Source organism: Oryzias latipes, chromosome 7 (genome assembly GCF_002234675.1).
Source record: "Oryzias latipes chromosome 7, ASM223467v1".
NCBI classification, from domain to species: Eukaryota; Metazoa; Chordata; class Actinopteri; order Beloniformes; family Adrianichthyidae; genus Oryzias; species Oryzias latipes.
The window spans coordinates 11,151,793-11,170,789 of record NC_019865.2 but is presented as its reverse complement, the minus strand read 5'-3'; the positions used below and the strand labels follow the sequence as shown (position 1 = coordinate 11,170,789).

Sequence of the window (18,997 nt, the reverse complement as noted above, 5' to 3'; positions counted from 1 at the left end):
TAACTCTAAACTAACAGGTGTAGTCTAATACATTTGCTAAACAGGATCAAACAAAAGCGCAGTGCCGTCATTGACAGAAAAAAATAAAAATAAATAAATAAAAATTTCAATGACAAAATAATGAGAATAAAGAATATATTGGGAGAAATAAATGTAATTTGCTTTTGCCCTTTGTAAAGTCATTTTTGGTGGTTTTACATTACTTTGTAACCCCTTGTGCTATCCTAGGCATTTTCCCATTCGGAGTTGGGTCATCTAGACCCACTAGACAGTGCTCTGAACCTTTTTTCTTCAATGATTTGTGATCTTCATTGGTGTCCATGGATTACATGAAATCTTTCCACCTTTATCCACCTTTGTCTTGGTAGGGAGAACACGTCAATGTAAGGGTGGGGTCATCTAAGATAGCACAAGTGTTAAATTTAAAATTCAAACCATTTATGTTTTTATTTTACTATAATTTCAATTGTCAATGCCAATTTTAATGTGCCAAATATATTTAATCATGGCCTTTAGCATATAGTATAACTTTTGTTTTCTTTTAATGCACCATTTTGACCATATTCTTCATAAATATGATTTATTTAATTTTTTAATTAGTCTGCCATTTCAATACATCTCAACGTGAGGGCAAAACCAAATCCGCTCCCTAGTGGCAGAAATGATTATGACATGCCGTTATAAGCAGAATTTTTTAGTTGAAGTTAATCTCGCGAGAAGAGAAGAAAATCTCGGGAGCTGTCCTTAAACTAAAGGAAGACCAAGCGGGACCCAAGTGTGTTCACTGCAGACGGTGATTCTGCAACTTTTTCGAAAGCGAAATTTGTTTTTTTGTTGTTGTTTAGGTTGCATTGAGATAACTTTTACTTATAGTTTATAGTTTGCGGCTTACTTCACTCACCTGACTGAAGGAAAAGTTTAGGGCTCGGAGCAGCTACTTTAGAGCAGAAAGTCGGTCGGTTGGTGAGGTCGGGGCAGTTGTTTCTGCAGGAATGTCGCAGAAAGAAAGACCCAATTTTTACCGACAGGAGGTCAACAAGACAATATGGGAAGTCCCGGATCGGTACCAAAACCTGTCCCCGGTGGGCTCTGGGGCTTACGGATCGGTTTGGTGAGTAACTCTAACTTCAAGTTAGTTACGTACTGGGTGTACTCGCCTAACTTCGCCTCCATTCATTTAAACGAGGCCTTAACTGCTGAGGCTAAAGTTGGATTAGCTTGTTCAGACTGTGGGCTAACAAGGTGGAGCCTCGGTGTGTCTTTGAACAAGAAAACTTTTTTTTTTAAGTAGAAAAAAAATAAACTAGCAATACAAAATGCATTGGTTAAGTTGTCACATCATTGATTTACATGAAGACCAGTCCAAAACTATATTCTAAACAACTTTGCCTAGTTGAAGTTGACCAGAGACTGAGTTCAGCAGCACGGGTTCTTAGGTATTATTAATATATTTTATGATTTCATTACAGAGAACCTTGGAAGTGAAAATATAGCCCATGTCCTATTATTCCATTTTATTTTTAGGAGTTTATAGTGACCTCAAACCTTATTTCATGTAGTAAATAAATAGCTATATTGCAAAAAAAATAAAATAATTAGCACTAGATTTATTAATACATTTGATGATTTTTAAAAATACAAATTCCACTTGGCAGAATTTTTATTTTTTGTGCAGATTGTAACAGTTGTGTGTAATCTATAAGAAAATCATCAACTCTCGCATTTTTATATTTACGGTAATGGAAAAGGTCTTATTTTTATGTATTTAAATATTTTTTTTTGCCTTTTTATGATACGTCTTTACAGTTGTGGATTCTGTTACGAGAACCAGCTTTTAATTTGATTTTTGATTTGATTTGAAAGGGTTTATTTCAAGCAATCAAATAGAAATAATACACAAAAACAATACAATCAGCAGTTATACATTCATACAATAACTAATCAAACTTAGGATAATTAGACATATTAATAAATATTTTTTTTTATATTTAGGTGGATTTGTTTTTTAATTGATTCAGTAATTAAATGGGTGGTTCCTGTGTTATCGTGATGGCAAAGGCAGAGGTTCACTGGGTTTAATGAGCAGATGTTTGTTTTGCAAATGGAAGCAAACAGCTGTGTTGTTGCTAGGCAGTGGGACAATCTGTTGCTGGTCAGATTAGTTTAAATGTTGAACTCAAACAGCACATTGCCATATATATTCATAATGTTGTGTGTAATTGCTTAATGCATACAGAAAAGTAAAGGTTTCTTTTAATTACAACTGCAGTCCATTCCCTAAATTGGCTGATTTATAGCATGCATATGTAGGTGGAATATTGTGTCAATGGAAAGCTTCTCATAAAGTTTGCCATGTTTGGTTCATGCATCATTACTTCTGCAAAAAGGATTCTGCCACGTCATGTTTGCTGAAGACACAAACATTCTAAGTCACATTATTTAGGCAGTTCCTTTTTAACATGACTGTACTACGTACTTTATACAGTCAGAATACATTTGACCACTTAAGTTATTATTAAACCAATCAAAAAGGATGTTTTCAGTACACATGTTAGACTTCTTTAAATTATTTTCCTGTTTATTTACTTAATACTTGGCTGGATCTCCTTTTGCATGATTTGCTGCATTAATGCGCTGTTGCTTGAAGCATTGAATTGTTGTAACCAATGTCTAAATAGTTGCTTTAATAGTTGCTTTTAGCTCATCTGCATTCTTGGGTCTGGTCCCTCTTGTTTTCCAGTTGATAACAGCCTGTACATTTTCTACAGGTCAGGCCAGTTTTTTGACCAAAGAAGAACAGTTACATCATGGTCACTCAACCAGGTTTTAGGTTTTGGGCAGGTGCCAAGTCTTGCTGGAAAGAAAAATTTGCATCTCTTGGTTGTTTCTGCATTGACTGTGGACTTTAGAAACACAGAAGACCAACATCAGCAGATCTCATAGCTCCTCTAATCCTCACCATCTATGGAAGCTTCATATTAGACTTCAAGCTACTTTAATTTTGTTTCTCCGGGATCTTGATGTCCAAATAAAATGGAAAAATTGATCTAAGAAGAGGACTTTTTGGTTTTGAGCAACAGTCCTGTTCTGTTTCTCCTTATTGGTATTGTTGTCTCTGGTTCAGGAGTGATTTGACGCGAGGAATGCAGCTCATGTCTGGGATTCAACTGTCTGATGGCTCTGCTCAGCTTCAGTCTACTCTTTGTGATGTTGTCCTAAATTCTTGAATGGAATTTGCTTGACAGTCCTCTAAAGTCTGCCAATGAGGCACCTCTTCCTACAACACCTGATGGTTCTTTTCTGTCTTTAACAGTTCGGCCTACGATACAAAGACGGGTTTAAAGGTTGCTGTGAAAAAGCTTTCTCGACCATTTCAGTCCATCATCCATGCCAAGAGAACCTACAGAGAGCTGCGCCTGCTCAAACACATGAAGCATGAAAATGTAAGTGGAATTTTCTTTGTTTGCAAAAAAAATGTGTTGTACTTTTCTGAAACATGCTTTTCAAAATCCAATCTGTAGCTTATTGAAACTTAATTTCCATCTTTTTGTGTGTCAGGTTATTGGGCTCTTGGATGTCTTCACCCCTGCCACTTCTCTAAAGGAATTCACGGACGTGTAAGTTAACTTTGTTCGTTTACTTTAGTGTCAAAGTTTCCTTTCTGTCCTTTTGGCTCACTGTAGCTACAAGTGTGGAAGATTAAACAGCCTTGGGTTTCTCACAAGCGGACATCTCTAACCGTGCCTGGAAAATAAAAGGAATCGAGCCATCAGACTAAACACTCTAACGCTCTGTATTTTCTTTGTCGGTTTGGTTTGTTTTTAACTCACACTCTGTCTTCGACAAGTGCTGTTTCATCACCAACTTCCTTCCTTATGCTGACTGAATTCTTGCTCTGTGAAAGCTTTGTGTAGCTTCACTGCTACTTGTAGATATTTTTGTGTGTGTTGAACGCTCAAAATAGGACGGAAAACAGGAAAACAATAATCAACTTCTCTGTTTTAATGTGTGAAGGATCAGACTGCTTCTCTTCAAGAGTTCAAATACCAGACTTGACTTTAGTGCATATCTGGCAGAAAAATCGGTCTCAGCTGAATGCACAAAGCCACTCCCATTCAGTATTTACACACGTCTGTAGTACTCACTGTTCTGAAGATATGTGCTTTGACACGGTTACGGTTATTTAATTTTATCCAAATAATTTAATAATTAAGGGTTTTTGTAAATATTTAGTACTTGTTGGGCGATCAGGCTTTCCCCAGGAATTTGTTTTGTTGACACGGTTTGTCACTTCAATCTGAACTGCCATTGCTTTAGTTTTGAGATGATCCCCCAACATAGACTTATTAGTCAAAGAAGGCAAAAAAACATCAAGACTGGTGATATAACAAAAATTATTTATTTTCCCCCTCTCCAAAGCATTTGGGTTATGATGTCTCTCTGCCTCTGCACTCGGCTCCAGCCTTCAATGCATCTTATCTGGGCTATCGCAGAGTTGACTGCTTTGATTGTTATCTCAGGGTACTGCAGAGCTGCAGGTTGTGTTTGTGAATAGATGCAAAAGCTCAAAATCTTACCAAGTAATTCTCTGAAAGAATGGCTTTAATATGAAACATTATTTCTGATATAGAATGACTTGTTTTTGTCAATGTGTTAGTAGCTGATTTATTTTCTGATGAAAACATTATTATTATATATTAATGTAATTATTTTATTTTCTTATTTCAGGGGAAAAAATTCTAGATTTATAATTTCTAACTTGTAAAACAAGTAATTCTGTTTTAATAAAATGTTTACCTTTTAAGTTATTGTCTTAAATGAAACATTACTGAATGTTATTTCCTAGAAATGATTCAAATATACTTGGTAAAGTTGAGTTTTGCAGTGTGTGAACGGGTCTGAGGATAATCTGTGTGCTGCAGCAGCAGATAAGAGGATTCTGTTCTGTTAGTGTAAAACTTTCCCTTATAGGAAGTGGGTGAAGAGGGAAGCGTCCATAACTGAAAAGGAAATTTTAGATTTGCGCAATTATCTTTATGCTAATTTTTCTGTTTCTTGTTGCCTCTTTGCTGCTTTCCACCCATAAGTAATATACATTCAGTTAAACAGATTTTGCTATAAAGCAGCCTTAAGAGGACATCTCATGTTATCGTGACTTAGACGTGTGAAAGGGGGCAGCTTCAGGCGGTGTGTTTATGTGGGAAGGCATCTTAAGAAGTAAACGTGAGTAAAGCCTCTCCAAAGTGTCATAGATGACCTAAGGCTCACTGTGATGCCAAGTGTGGAAAAGGTCTCTGACATGACAGCTGGTGCTCATGTGCAGAGCAGCTCGCTGATAGTCTTTCCCCTGCTTCCGACCAGCAATTCTTCTTTCAAAGGAACATCTGCGTTCTTTTTTTCTATTTCTTTTTGATCAATTTTTGCACAGTTGGAAAAAGATAAATGAAACTAAAAATGAACTTAAGGAAATGCCGGTGGAACCTTCATATCTGGTACAAAAAACCCAACAACTTTAGGCTATAAAAAAAGAAGTCTAACATATAACTGTTACCTATTCCTATGTGGGGATGCAGCATTTTGATATGGATAGCCTTCATAAAAATAAGAATGGAATTGAGATTACAGTAAAGCAAGATTTTGTTTTTTTCTTCTTTAGTTTGAATAAAACAAGAAATTTTACAATACCGGTACTTTATTTTTTGGAAAATTGATATCCAATAGAAAAGTTGTTTGTTTTTAAATACAATTCTAAACTGACAATAACGTGGCTGATCTTTGATCTGATCTTTGTTGTTAACCCTTCCCAGATTGGGACACACACACACACACACACCCACACACACACACACACACACACAAAAAACCTGCTATACCTTCATTACTCTCAGATCCATGCTTTATGTCTGTGTTGAAAGTTAGACTGACCACATGGATTCACAGATAGTTCGTCAGACTCCCGGCTAATTAGCTTCATAACACTTCTTGATTTAAGGAGCAGCTGTCTGGTAAAACTGGTCATGTGACCATGCATGGTGATGACAGCATACGGCAAGTATTCAATTTACCAGAAGGAACAACACTTTTCAAGATCCACTCTGATAAAAATCGGGTTTGTGGTGTTTTTAACATGTTCTTGTGACATTTTTGTCATGATGAAGGACATGTATGAAGAAAAGTAAGCTTAAAATGGGATTTCTTAGTATTTCTTTATACAAATCTCTGTGAGTCAGGAGCAGAGAAAAAAAAACACTTGAAAAATGTTGTAGGTGTGTCGTAGAAGCTACAGTCGGCAGGGCACAAGCTCTCTGCTCCGCTCCATTCTGATGCATCCACCTTTAGTTGACTAGATCCTTTTTCATTTTCCTCTCTGAGCTGGCATCTGGTTCCAGGCTGTACGGCTGGATAGCTGCAATTTTGCTCGCCAATTTATAATGTTGTAATGTTAGGTTGGTGTTGTGATGGGCTGTAAGCTAGCGGTAGAGCAGGTAAACTGATGGATGATGGTAATTGGGGGCGGGGCTGCTCCTTGCCAGTTCTCTTGCCCACAAATCAAAGGGGAATTTCTAATGAACTCCTGCTGCTCTGCAGAAACTATGTCTCCGAAAATGACACGGGCTTTTTGATTTTTGGCTAAAAATAGCATAAGCCTCATTAAAAGACCACTGGGAACGCTTTTACAATAGGTTAAAAAATGATTGAAGTTGGACTTCATCATGCAATTATGTGACCAGATCTTTATTGATCTATTCATCTCAAACATATTTTACAAGTTCTGTGACATTTTTCTTCTAAATGAAATCTCTTAGTTTTGTACAAAACGGAAAGCAAAACTGAAAGATTTCTCCTCTTTAGGCAATGATGACAGTTACCTAATGCTTACTATCTGCACCTGAGGACAATGTTGTGCACAATCTGAAGAGTTTTTTTGTTATTTTACTCCTGTGAGCTACAGATATAAAATGCTTTAAACACGGCATGACACTATATTGAGGTTTTTAAGCTAATAACTTCTTCATGATGTGAGAAACTATCTTATGTCTGTGGGTAATCTAGGAAAAACGCTTGTATATATATTCTGTGGGAGTATGTTTTTTAATATTTTTATCCAGCAGTTCTGGTGATTTGAATGTATCACCAGGAACATACCTGTGCATTAAAATGCTGAAAGTCAGTCATCCAAAAGCAAATGCACTGCTTGTTGTTGGAGGTTCTGGTTAGCTGTGTGGACCCTACCTGCTATAGGTCACATGTATAGAGTTATCTAGACACAAACTTGGTCTGAAGAGTAGTATGATGGAAAAAAAACCCCATCCATATGACCCAAGATCTAAAAATAAATTTCAAACATCCTCCCCAGTTTCTATAAAAGAGAGGGAACCGTTACTATATAGGCACTTTTTCCCCCCAGGTTGGCTGATCTGTGAAGCATGTCTGTGTCCCTCTCCGTTGCTTAAAAATTCAGCATGACCAGGTGCTATTTTTACACGGCTGGTACTGTGTGGGAATAGAATAGTATTCATGAAGTAGGAATTTATTGAGCTGCAGGCGGACAGAGGAGCACTACCAGGCTGCTCTTTTAGTTTCCTGCTCTGCCATTGACTGCAAGTGCTCTCCAGGCAATTCAAACTGCCCTGGGATTAGAATGGAATTTTCCACTGAGTCTCTACCATTCAACTTATTTCTAAGGTGTTTATCGGCCTTTCAGTGTCTCTAGAAGGAAATAAAAGTGACAGAGTATCTGCATAACTAGTTGAAATTAGAAAACTGAGTCATCTATTAAAACAATTAGGCTTACAATGTTTTTGAAATAAAATTCAAACGTTTTTGCAAAATGTCTGTTTTTCTGACACTAGTTTTCTGTTTTAACAGGTATTTTGTTAATCACCTTATGGGGGCAGATCTCAACAACATCGTGAAATGTCAGAAACTCACAGACGACCATGTGCAGTTCCTCATATATCAGATCCTCCGAGGATTAAAAGTAAGGTTTTTCCTTTGGTCAAAAATATCTTTGCTTATTAATGTGTATACATTTGGATAAGAAGATACATTTTCAAATATCTTCTTGACTTTTTATTTTTGCTTGTATTTGTCTATAGAAGCCAAATAGTGACATGTTTGTACATATTTTAACACCAGCAATTGAAAAGTGTCTAACAACTTCCTTAAAAGTGGGCACAGATGAACATTTAGATAATATTTTCATATGCAGGAACTGACAGAAATCTTTGTTGTATTAAGTTGATACACAACATACCTTCTTCAACTACCTTTGAGGAAGTAATCTTATTGTAATCCCACAAATTGATCAAAAATATTTCCCCTCTGCTTTAAATCTTATGAATCCAGGGTAAAAAATCCAATGAAAATGTGGAAGAAAATGTTTTTTTATTGCCTGTCTTCACGTTTATGTGTTAGTTGTGTTTATTTATTAGCTAACTTTTCAAACTAACGAGCCAAAGTATTCAGAAAGCTTATCAAGTAGTTTTGCTACATTTCTTCTAACCCATAGATCTGCAACCTTTAATACTAAAAGAGCTATTTGGTCCAGTTTCCTATAGATTTTCAAAACAAATTCAGGCGTCATGGATTTTTACAAAAATTGAAGTGAAAAGGTGTTTTCATTTTTATTATATTACTTTTAACTGCAGCACACACAAGTTACTTTCAAAATAAAATACATCTTGTCAATTAAGATCCTCTGCTGCAGCAGATTTACTTGCAATTATACTTTAAGAACTTTGCCTCTGAACATCAACTAAACATAAGGTAATAATGAATTTAAACTTATTCTAATAATTAACCCTTTTACCATCATTTTATTAAGTTGTCTCACTTGTGTGTGTTTTGGAGGAATGGTAAAAAATTTCGATGCCTCTGGATTTAGAGTAATGTCACTAGTAGTAAATAAAAAAATAAAAAAACTCATGAAAGATCACCTCAGTTTAAAAATAAAAAATGACAAAACATAAGTAACAAACATAGTATTTGTTCAGATTATTTGTTAGCATTTTTCTCCAAAGAGCTGCATGTGGCTCCGGATGGTCGGGTTGCAGACCTCTTACCTAACCCTTATGTTGTCAGCCAAGCAGACGGCTGCTCTCCAATCTGGAACATTTAAAACGAATAAATGAACGCTGATGCATTAAAATGCTACTCAGTTGTTTCAGTTTACAAAGCCTCAATATTAGAACTACTTTTCAAGCTTCAATGGCTTTTATATTGTAATTCCTGCCTTCATTGTAGCGATTTGAGATTTTACCCAAAATATAAAGCGCATTCTAAATAAAATGTATTATTATTATTATTATTATATTCCTGAAGATTTAAAAAATGGTAAAATGGGCTTGATCAAATCCTTAGGCAGGAGTTTTTCTTTTGAAAGGAGTGGACAGATTTTAGAGAGGTGTCCATTTTTTTATCCAGCCTGTAGAAATAAGCTTGGCAAACTTTTCTTGGAGCTGTCTGGATTGGATTTATCAAAAAATGGTTTGAATATGTGATTTTCTTAATCTAATTGGGTTTTGTGTTAGATGTGTTCTAATGTTTTTCTCAATAAATACTGACATCCAAATCTGTGCTTCTCTGCAGTACATCCACTCAGCAGACATCATTCACAGAGTAAGTGCTGACACTGAGTTAATTACTAATGTCTTTATGGCCAGTGTAGGGACAAAAATGTCCAGCTTGATGGATGTCTCCCACAAGAAACGCTTCTTAGTCAAGCTTGTACATAAACTAAGATAAAGTTTTTCTGTTTTTTTTTATTCCAGTTGAGGGAATTACCTTTTTTTAGTTTTTAAGAAAGAGGGCTGATTATCTGTCAGTGCCTATGACTTTAATTCGTTTCCTCTCCACAGGATTTAAAACCCAGTAACTTGGCAGTAAATGAGGACTGTGAGCTGAAGGTCAGTGGATTGTTTTTTTATTTTTTACTTTCAGCAACACTTCCTCAAACCGGAGAGATAACCAACATCTTTAGTAGCCAAAACTGTAATTTTTAACTCTGATGTCTCACTCAGATTTTGGACTTTGGTTTGGCACGGCTCACCGACGACGAGATGACTGGCTATGTAGCCACCCGCTGGTACCGAGCCCCAGAGATCATGTTGAACTGGATGCACTACAACATGACAGGTATGTGTTCAAAAAGGCCTTAGTGTTTCTAAGAAGAAGATTTTTGTCAACAGATTGTAATGGTTGTGTTGCTTCTTTGTTTTTTCAGTGGATATTTGGTCAGTCGGGTGTATAATGGCAGAACTTCTAACTGGACGAACTCTGTTTCCTGGCACAGACCGTATCCTTGAAATGAGAGTGCAAAGCTGGATGCCATCTCTGTTCATGATTCTAATGTCCAAAAGTGACTCACAGCTGCCCCTCTGTACATAAAAGAATGTTCGGACTTGATTGAGGACTGCTGGAGGTAAAAATGAGCTTTAGAAATGGAAGGAAATATTTTTTTTTGTTGACTAAACCTGGATAACATGTTAAAGGCAGCCTAGTTTGCTTGTGTCATGAAATGTCACCAGAAATGTTTTTTATTTTCCACACTCTGATGCTTAGATTGCCATAACCCTTGATTCATTTTCTCTTACTTGATTGGCAGGTTGGTTAGACATTTGTATCAGTGCACAGTGGAAAACAGGTGTGATAAATATTTTGACACACTAAAGCTCTGTTGTTACTGTTCTGTAACTGATTTCTGCTGTCCGCAAAGAACAGTAGAAGATCCTTAGAGTCACAGGAAAACCTGCTCTTCTCCTTAATAATGAAAGGGCCTGGGGTGAATGCATTCCTGTTAGGCTACTACATACAAGTTTACACTCCTCTCCAGCTTGACTATCTTCAGGGATGTTTACTCTTCTACTGTGTCGGTGTACATTATTGCCACACATCTGCTCTATTTTAGCACTGTTGCAAACTCTCCATTCTTGGAGTAGCTGGTGTTTTTTTTTTTTACTTTCAAACAAGCTGTAAGCTTTTTCTTGTTGATTTTTAAGAAAGCTGGCTTAAGACGTTCTCAAAAGAGTCTTCGGGCAAGAGTGAAGTCTAAGTGAAAAATGGCAAAATATCCCAAATGCTGTCTAGGTGATGCACCTTTCAGAAGGAAATGTTCCTCCATGCCGTGTGGTCTTCCTTGAACATGTGCTTGTAGACATTGATCAGTTGAAGTTAATCATGATGCTCGTCGGAACTCCAGGGCCAGAGCTCTTGATGAAAATATCTTCAGAGTCTGTGAGTCCACAAATGCAAGGATTTTCTGATCTGTCGATGTGCTGTGCAACCGTTTGATTGGCTGCTTTCTCACTTCAAGCATGTTTCCAACCTTCAGGCTTGCATTTTGAAGACTTGCTTTGTTCTCCTCTTTTAAAGGAGTGAATTAAGTGTTTGCTACGACGTTGTTGTGACACAACTGTTGTCCTTTGTCCTGCCCTCTTCTTGATTTGTCTGTTTGTCGCCCTTCTCTGCCACATAAAGTCTGACGATCGGAGCTTGCTTTTCAGCAGTGCACATGCAGACACACAAGGTTAGCTTGAGGAAAAAAAAATCATCTTATCCAGCTCTGCTCTGTCGCTATACTCCCCTTGACACAAGCCTCAAAGATATAAACCAGCTTCAGCAGATAATGCGTCTGACAGGAACTCCCCCAGCAGCTCTAATAAGCAGGATGCCCAGCCACGAGGTGAGCGCGACTCCCACATAGATAGAGCAACTGGGTGAAGAAGTAAGGTTCGACATTCTGCACAGTTCAGCATTTATTTGCTGTGATCACCATTGAGGATCTTGGCGTTAAAGTCCATTTTGAACACAATGTACTCCTGTGCACTTATGCACTCCTCACCTTCCCTGCTATTCACTAATAAAACACTAATATGGATGTTGTCTACAATATTTTTGCTAACAAAACTTTTATAGGCTATATAAATTGGTGGGGTTTGTTTGGGACTTCCTTTTTTTTTTTGCTTGTGACTACAGTCGGATAACTAGATATTCTTTTCACCTCTACTTTGCGTTATGCTTCATGTCTTTGTAACATTTTATGTGCTTTTTGTAACATAAGGTCCTATTGGTTTGACATTTTTGTAAATGTATATAGATTACAGCCTGTTAAATAGTTTTCAATTGTTGAAAGTAAACTGCATGCTTCTCTTTCCATGAGAGCGGAGTATCATTTCCTATTCCCATTTAAGTCCAAATTACAATAAATGATTTTACTTCTTTTCTGATAAAAGAAAACTCCTTGCTCAATAATTAATTTTTTACAAAAGTTCCTGTTTTACCAAACAGAAGTAGAAAGTGCTGTCTGGAAAAAAAATAGATAAATAAATAAAAAAAACAAGTTTGTACTTTGAGGAAAATCTAACAGCAATTGCTGAGGTGTTGGGGTAGGGGGCTTGTAGCCCACCCAGCATATTATCAGCGTCACAAATAAGCTCTTTTGGAAACTGCATTTTTGTCTGCACCTCATTCACAACAATTAGAATAAAGAAATACACAGAAATGCAATTTTACATGTAATTTTCTCAATATCTGTCTTCCATCATCAGAAAAGTACCACAAAAAGAAGTTAAAAACACCAACAAAACTCATGGAATATTGGAACATCAAAATGCATTTTTAAATAAACATTTAACCTCACACATTTTGGAGCAATTAACCATTTTATGTTAGTCAAAGAGGAAGACGAGGAGGATTGTAGTAGAACAATGAAGGACAATTTTCCTTCAGTATAAATTGAACTCATTATTGTTACGCACGATAATTTTAACAGCCTTTTTGTTCCTGACTTGCAGTCAGAAGTATAGCAGTGCTGGAGAAATGTGGGTGATAGTTTAGTTCTTTATTGGAAAAGAAGTCAAATGGCATAAACCTTTAAGTTTGTCTTCATTAATGGTTCTGTGTTGTCATATTTTCCAGGCCAGGACCTACATCAGCTCTTTGCCTCACATGGCCAAGAGAAACTTTGCGGATGTATTCATCGGTGCTAACCCGCTTGGTAAGACAAGTTTACATTGGAACAAAACAGACTATTTACTTAAACTTATATTTATTTATGTACTGGTCACTATTTTGGTTTACATTTCCTTTTTTTTTCCATTTTCATTTTTGATAAAGCTGTCGACCTCTTGGAGAAAATGTTGGTTCTGGATACAGACAGAAGAATAACAGCAGCCGAGGCCCTGGAGCACCCCTACTTTGCCCAGTACCATGATCCAGATGATGAGCCGGAAGCTGAGCCTTATGACCAGAGCTTTGAGAGCCGGGATCTCAATATTAAGGAGTGGAAACGTAAGACATATTGCTTTGAATTTGTCAACTCATAAACCCAGAACTATTGTTAGATTTTCTGCTCTAGAAATCCCCAAAGAAAAAAAACTTTAAAAATATATATTTATAAGGACATTAAATGGTTAAAACTGTTGTAACTATAAAAATGGATAAATGTTTGCGTTTACATGTTTGAGGATGAAACAGTGTGACACTAAAGATCCTCTCATCCAATTTGCTTAAATATATTTTATCTATGTTTCAACTGATCCCACCTGCCAGTGAAATGATTAATATGATCCTGTTTTTTTTCCACATCTTGAAGTTAGATTCCCCAAAGCCATAACAAGTCACTGTTAACATAACCTAGTCCCACAGACTTCAGATAAATCACGGTGATTGTCATCAAGCCAGATGAAGCACTACAACCAACAAACTAGTAGAAATTATATAACGGTTTATTTATGTTATAATCGGATTACAGCGATATGCAGATTCATCAAACCTTACTTTGAATTTAATCTGCTAACTAAAATATAAGCTGATTAAATCTGATCTTAGTGTTCTAATTACTTTGACTGTAGTTTGATTATTTCTTATGTAATCTGATTACACGTAATGTATAAGTTTACCATAAATTTAATTACATGACATGGATTTAAAAGTGACATTAATTCTTTATTTATGGGTGTTGCATGTTATTTAGTGGTTAAAGTAATATTGAGTACTATTTAAGTAAGGGTTAATGGACGATGAAGTGTGCATTATCAGAAATGAATGCACGCAGTGGAAGCCTGAACCATCTGATGCAAAGTTGAGTGCGTTCATTTGATAAAAGACCAGGGGTGGCGAACAAGTTTGACACCAAGAGCCAAAGTTTTTAACTGTCAGAGTCGAAGAGTCACAGCACACACTGACCTGCCAAGACGTACACACACAAACGCGCAATTAAAGCCATATTATTGTCCATAACGCTCTCCTCTCCCTACAATACAACATCAAGGATCCAGAAAGTAACCAGCAACTACCCTGGAGGTCAGACACCCCGTCCACAGACACAGGCACCTCTCTCTCATCTCATATACACACACACACACTCTCTCTCTATCTCACTCTTTTCTCTGCCTCTCTCTGACACACACAACAACTCAGTGACATGCAGTGAGGTTGATGGCTGGTGAGGCACGGACTCCTCTGAAGTCAGATTTACGGTTGTAAAAACGGAATATTTCACCGTTCATCCAAAAGTATTTAACTGGTAATTCTTTATATCTTATCGACATTCCTCTTTCAATGACCCTTACACCAACAAATACACAAACATCTGGACAGAGCATCCTTCTGGTGTCTGAGTAATTCATATTCACAATAAACAGATTAAATACATTACATTTCAGATGAGTGTAGCATAAATTTAATTTGAACCTTCAGTAAAAAAAATACTTTTATAACTTTTCTTTTTCTTTTTTATTTAAAAACTAAAGATTGACTATTTGCATGAAAAACTGATAATTGATGGAACATTAAAATATTCACACAAGCATGCTCAGTCAGGTGTCTTTTCCAAACTACATTTCAGAATTTCTTACCTTGCTGCAGTGATGGATGATGATCTCAGTGGGACTTCTGGCATCTCTTGTTTCTAGTAATCCTCTGCAGATCAGGTTTATATTCAGTTGTAGCCTCTCTGAGCAGTTCCTTTACGTGAGTGTCAGTCAGAACAGACCGATGCTTTGATTTCATGTGTTTCAAGGTAATAAACAGGGACTGGCAGACATATAATGAGGAGAACGTCGACAACAGCTTGAGAGCAGCTCTTTTACACACGGGTTTTTTTCTTCGTTGGCACAGTTCTCCAAAACGTAACGGGACCTTTTTTGAAAAGAGATTTCAGCTCAATCATCTCTGGTTCACTCGCTGCCTCATCAGTGACAAGCGGAGATCTCAGGCAGTCAGTCTGCATTAAAGGATCGATGAGAAAAGTGATCTGCAGTCGTTTCTGCTGCAGGTCCTCAAACCACAAAGTAAAGTTTCCGTCCAGTTGCACAAGCAGTGTCACGTTCTGCGCTTTATTCATTTTGATTGCAGCCTTCTGCTGTGAGCTCCGCAAAGCAGGAAAGTGAAACAGATTGTCGTTTTGAATGTGCACTTAGAAAAGCTTCAACATGTTAATAAAGGAGACAATTTGTGTCAGATCAGGAAGGGTTTTGAATTTTCCCCGGGATACGTTTTGTTCTTTTCTGCCATGAAGTATTTTACTGCTTCCCAAAGCTCATAATAATAAACATAGTGACTTGCCATTCCATTCAGTAAAAAAGTAAGAATCTTCCCATTCTTCCAGAAATGTCCTGTGTTTATCTTTATACTCTGAATTTCTCCATTTTCACCATGAAAATGGCATTGGTCGCAACCCGCGCAAATGACTGGTGGTCATTTGTGTGTCGGGAGCAGCATCAAAACACACACACTGCCAAATTACTTTTATTATTATGTATCATTTATTTTTAATACCCTCTGATGGATTTGAGTGTGGTTTAAGAGGGAAAAACTATGAAATGGGGCACAGTATGTAGAAAATATGATGAGACGCAAAGAGCCGCATGCCTATTGGCCGAGAGCCGCGTGTTCGCCATCCCTGTATTAGACACTTCGCAGGCCATTATCCCCCTTATATCATGATTACTTACAAAAGAAACAAATGTTCAATCAGTTTTTAAACAATTTTTCGTGTTGTTTTTTGGCTGAGGTAACTTTTTTTAACAAAAAGCGGACTAATTACGTGCCGTCTAGCCGGCTGTAGCGGCAAAGGAAAGTGATATCTATGCTGATGCTCACGATAGATTAAATATGTGCAGTGATATGGAACATTTAAAATATGGGACCGGAACTTCTTTTTTAGGTGTGCAGGTATCACTGTGGATTATCAGTTTTTAATCCACACCCATCAGCCAAAAATGTTTTTACTTTACAGAATAAACTATGGTTTAGAATCGAGTATTCACCTGGACCATGGTATAATAACGTAGTGTAAATCATAACAAGGACAGATTAATAATAATGTCAGTGTTATCACCCAGTAAGAAAGCTCATTGCAACATTATTATTGTCTCTATCTCCAAAGCTGATATGAAATTTAATATTTTGAAGATTGTAGGTTTATTTAGCATTTTATAAAGAAAGGTTTCTTTTAATTGTTCAGCTTTTGTTATATATTTCCAGCACGTTTTGGCAAATTTAAAATGAACAAATTTTAGGAATGAGTTTTTGTGTCTGCTGCACATATGCCTCTTACATCACCACAAAACTAACTTATTTACACCAACTTAGTGGAAAACTTGGACCTGTTTAGATAAAAGCTGATATACTGGTAGGAATGGAAGGAAGACACAAACAAATCTCTTCCTCAGCCTCTCACTGTTTTTAGTTTGATTACAGTCAGGCTTGTACTGGTCGGATTACACAAATATGTCATGGAAAATGTCGAAATAGATTTCTAGACCAAAATGGGGAACTCATTGGCAACAGTCAATCAACAGCTGTCCAAAGGAGGATCAGCAAAGTTTAGCTTTAAACCACAATCTTGTTTCAGTTCAATGAGTTCCTCTTACTCCCGTAAAGGCATGTCCTTTCTAACAACACAGGCTGATCTGTATGCTGTATATTTTTACCCAGTCAAAGCATTCTGTGAAGACTGAAGAGAAATAAATGACCATATCTCCCCAAATGTGTGAAAAATCTCAACATCTTCATAGTCTTCCTTCTATATAAAAGCTTGATTGCCTTTTTAAATGCTGGTGAAACGGTCTTTGATTACAACAGACTTATCCTGAGTTATTATTTTTGGTAAACTAATAATCTAAAACTGAGGTTTTTTTTTACTTGTGAAAAACTTGGTCTACATTGAAGACATTTATATTTAGGGATGGAAAAACCTCTCAAAACATTAGCCTCTTACATCAGCACAATCCTTTGGATTTATGTAATAGTGGGCCGTGGCATAATAAAGCTTGAAAAACAATTGTGTGTGTGTGTGTGTATATATATGTATATATATGTATATATATGTATGTATGTATGTATGTATGTATGTATGTATGTGTGTATGTGTGTATGTGTGTATATATATGTATATATATATGTATGTGTGTGATATATGTGTATGTACAGTACAGACCAAAAGTTTGGACACACCTTCCCATTCATTTGAATGAGAAGGTGTGTCCACACTTTTGGTCTGTACCGTATACATTTACCGGTAATCACATGTTTATTACTAAAATATTTTCTTTTTTATTGTAGGATTAACCTATGAGGAGCTGTGCAGCTTTGAGCCGCCTGTCTTTAACGAGGACGACATGGAGTGATGAGATGAGCAAACTACTTTAAACGTGACATGTGCATTAAATGTTAAACTTTCAGGCATACGCCAAACTTTATCATATTTTTTAGTCTTTGTACTTTCAGAGGAGGCTATCAGTGATTTAAATGTGATGAAATGTGATGTGATGAATATAAATACAGCAAATCCTATAAGAGCTATCATTTTTCTTATTTAAGAACCACTAATGTTGATGGTCTTATGCATGGAAATGTCACATTTTTTGCCAAAGTCTAAAATAAGTTTATATTCCTGAAATATTTTTAACATTTAGACTTTGAGAACTTATCACTGTGACACTGAGATGCTGAAACTTATTGACCTGTAGATGTGCTACTTCCTGTTCCCGTCGTGTAATGGATGAATAAGCTTTAGCTTTAGAAATAAGCTTGTTCGCCCCCTTCTCAACCAAATCTGTCACACACACACAGTTGGTAATATTTTAAATAAAAAATAATCACTTTAAAAATGTTCATTTAATGCAGATGTAGATTTATGGGTTCTATTGTTTTAGAAATTAGAAAAATGCAGTAAAAACCTTTTCTTTGCCGTTTCCGGCTATAAGTGCACAACTGTTGACCTAAAACATTTATTTATTTAAATCTATTTTTTTTAAAGGTTAGAAGATTAGATTTTCTGTGAATGACTTGCTGGATACAAAAAGGTCAGAGCCCCTTTTCTCTGTGACAAGCAAAAGAAACGATATGCCGTATTTTTTTTTAAGACCATGGTTATAATGAAATGACCATAAGCTTGGAAATGAAAATGTTTAACTCGTGTTGGTTTACAGAGTTTTCAGTATTGTTATAACCAACGGAAATAACCATACTCCTGATCTGTGTAAAAGAGGAATTTCTATTTATAGTATGTGAGGGTGGTATTTATAAGGATCCATTTTTTTCCAGTCCTGTAAGACAACTGCAAAAATCTTCAGTCCTGTAACAAAAATAAAGACTAAGAGATTTATTGGGTGTCTCCTTATTTGTGAAATAATCCCTGCTTGTATTATTTGGTATAACAAAGTAATGCACGCTGGTATTTTTTTAATGAACAGTGACTTTGGTAAAATAAAGTAAGTTGTATTGAAATGACTTGGTCGTTCCAGGTGCCTTCATTCTCAACTTATGTATTCATGCAAAATAGGCTTTTTTTGGTAACATAAATGAATTGAGTCTTGCATGAAACTCTGCCTTTGACTCATAAGATATAAGAAAAAAATAACGTTGGAAATAATTAATATTTTTTAGTCTACTCTTTTAGCTTGTGATGCAAACAATGCATAAGATAAAATAAAGATACTTTATTGATTCCAGCTTGGGAAATTCAAATTGGTTTGTTGCAGCGACTGTT

General features: G+C 36.3%; 1 protein-coding gene across 2 annotated transcripts; it reads left to right on the top strand.

Moving 5' to 3' along the window:
• Positions 1-737: 737 nt before the first annotated feature.
• LOC101160731 (mitogen-activated protein kinase 14A) lies at positions 738-18,735 on the top strand. Of its 2 annotated transcripts, none has more exons than XM_023956557.1 (12): positions 738-1,111; positions 3,314-3,443; positions 3,559-3,617; positions 7,870-7,981; positions 9,592-9,621; positions 9,861-9,908; positions 10,023-10,137; positions 10,226-10,297; positions 11,604-11,683; positions 12,919-12,997; positions 13,117-13,290; positions 17,569-18,735. In XM_023956557.1, exons 1-12 carry the CDS (start codon positions 993-995, stop codon positions 17,631-17,633), a joined length of 1,083 nt encoding a protein of 360 aa, XP_023812325.1. In that variant the 5' UTR covers positions 738-992; the 3' UTR covers positions 17,634-18,735. The 2 variants fall into 2 exon arrangements, with proteins under 2 accessions (XP_023812325.1, XP_004070460.1); XM_004070412.4 differs by lacking the exon at positions 11,604-11,683 and adding an exon at positions 11,156-11,235 and having other exon boundaries at positions 739-1,111; positions 17,569-18,613.
• Positions 18,736-18,997: the final 262 nt, after the last annotated feature.

Coding starts and splice junctions, on each gene's coding strand:
- LOC101160731 (XM_023956557.1), top strand. CDS start 993: ATGTCGCAGAAAGAAAGACCCAATTTTTACCGACAGGAGGTCAACAAG. Junction 3,444..3,558: donor AACACATGAAGCATGAAAAT/GTAAGTGGAATT, acceptor TTTGTGTGTCAG/GTTATTGGGCTCTTGGATGT. Junction 11,684..12,918: donor GCAGGATGCCCAGCCACGAG/GTGAGCGCGACT, acceptor CATATTTTCCAG/GCCAGGACCTACATCAGCTC.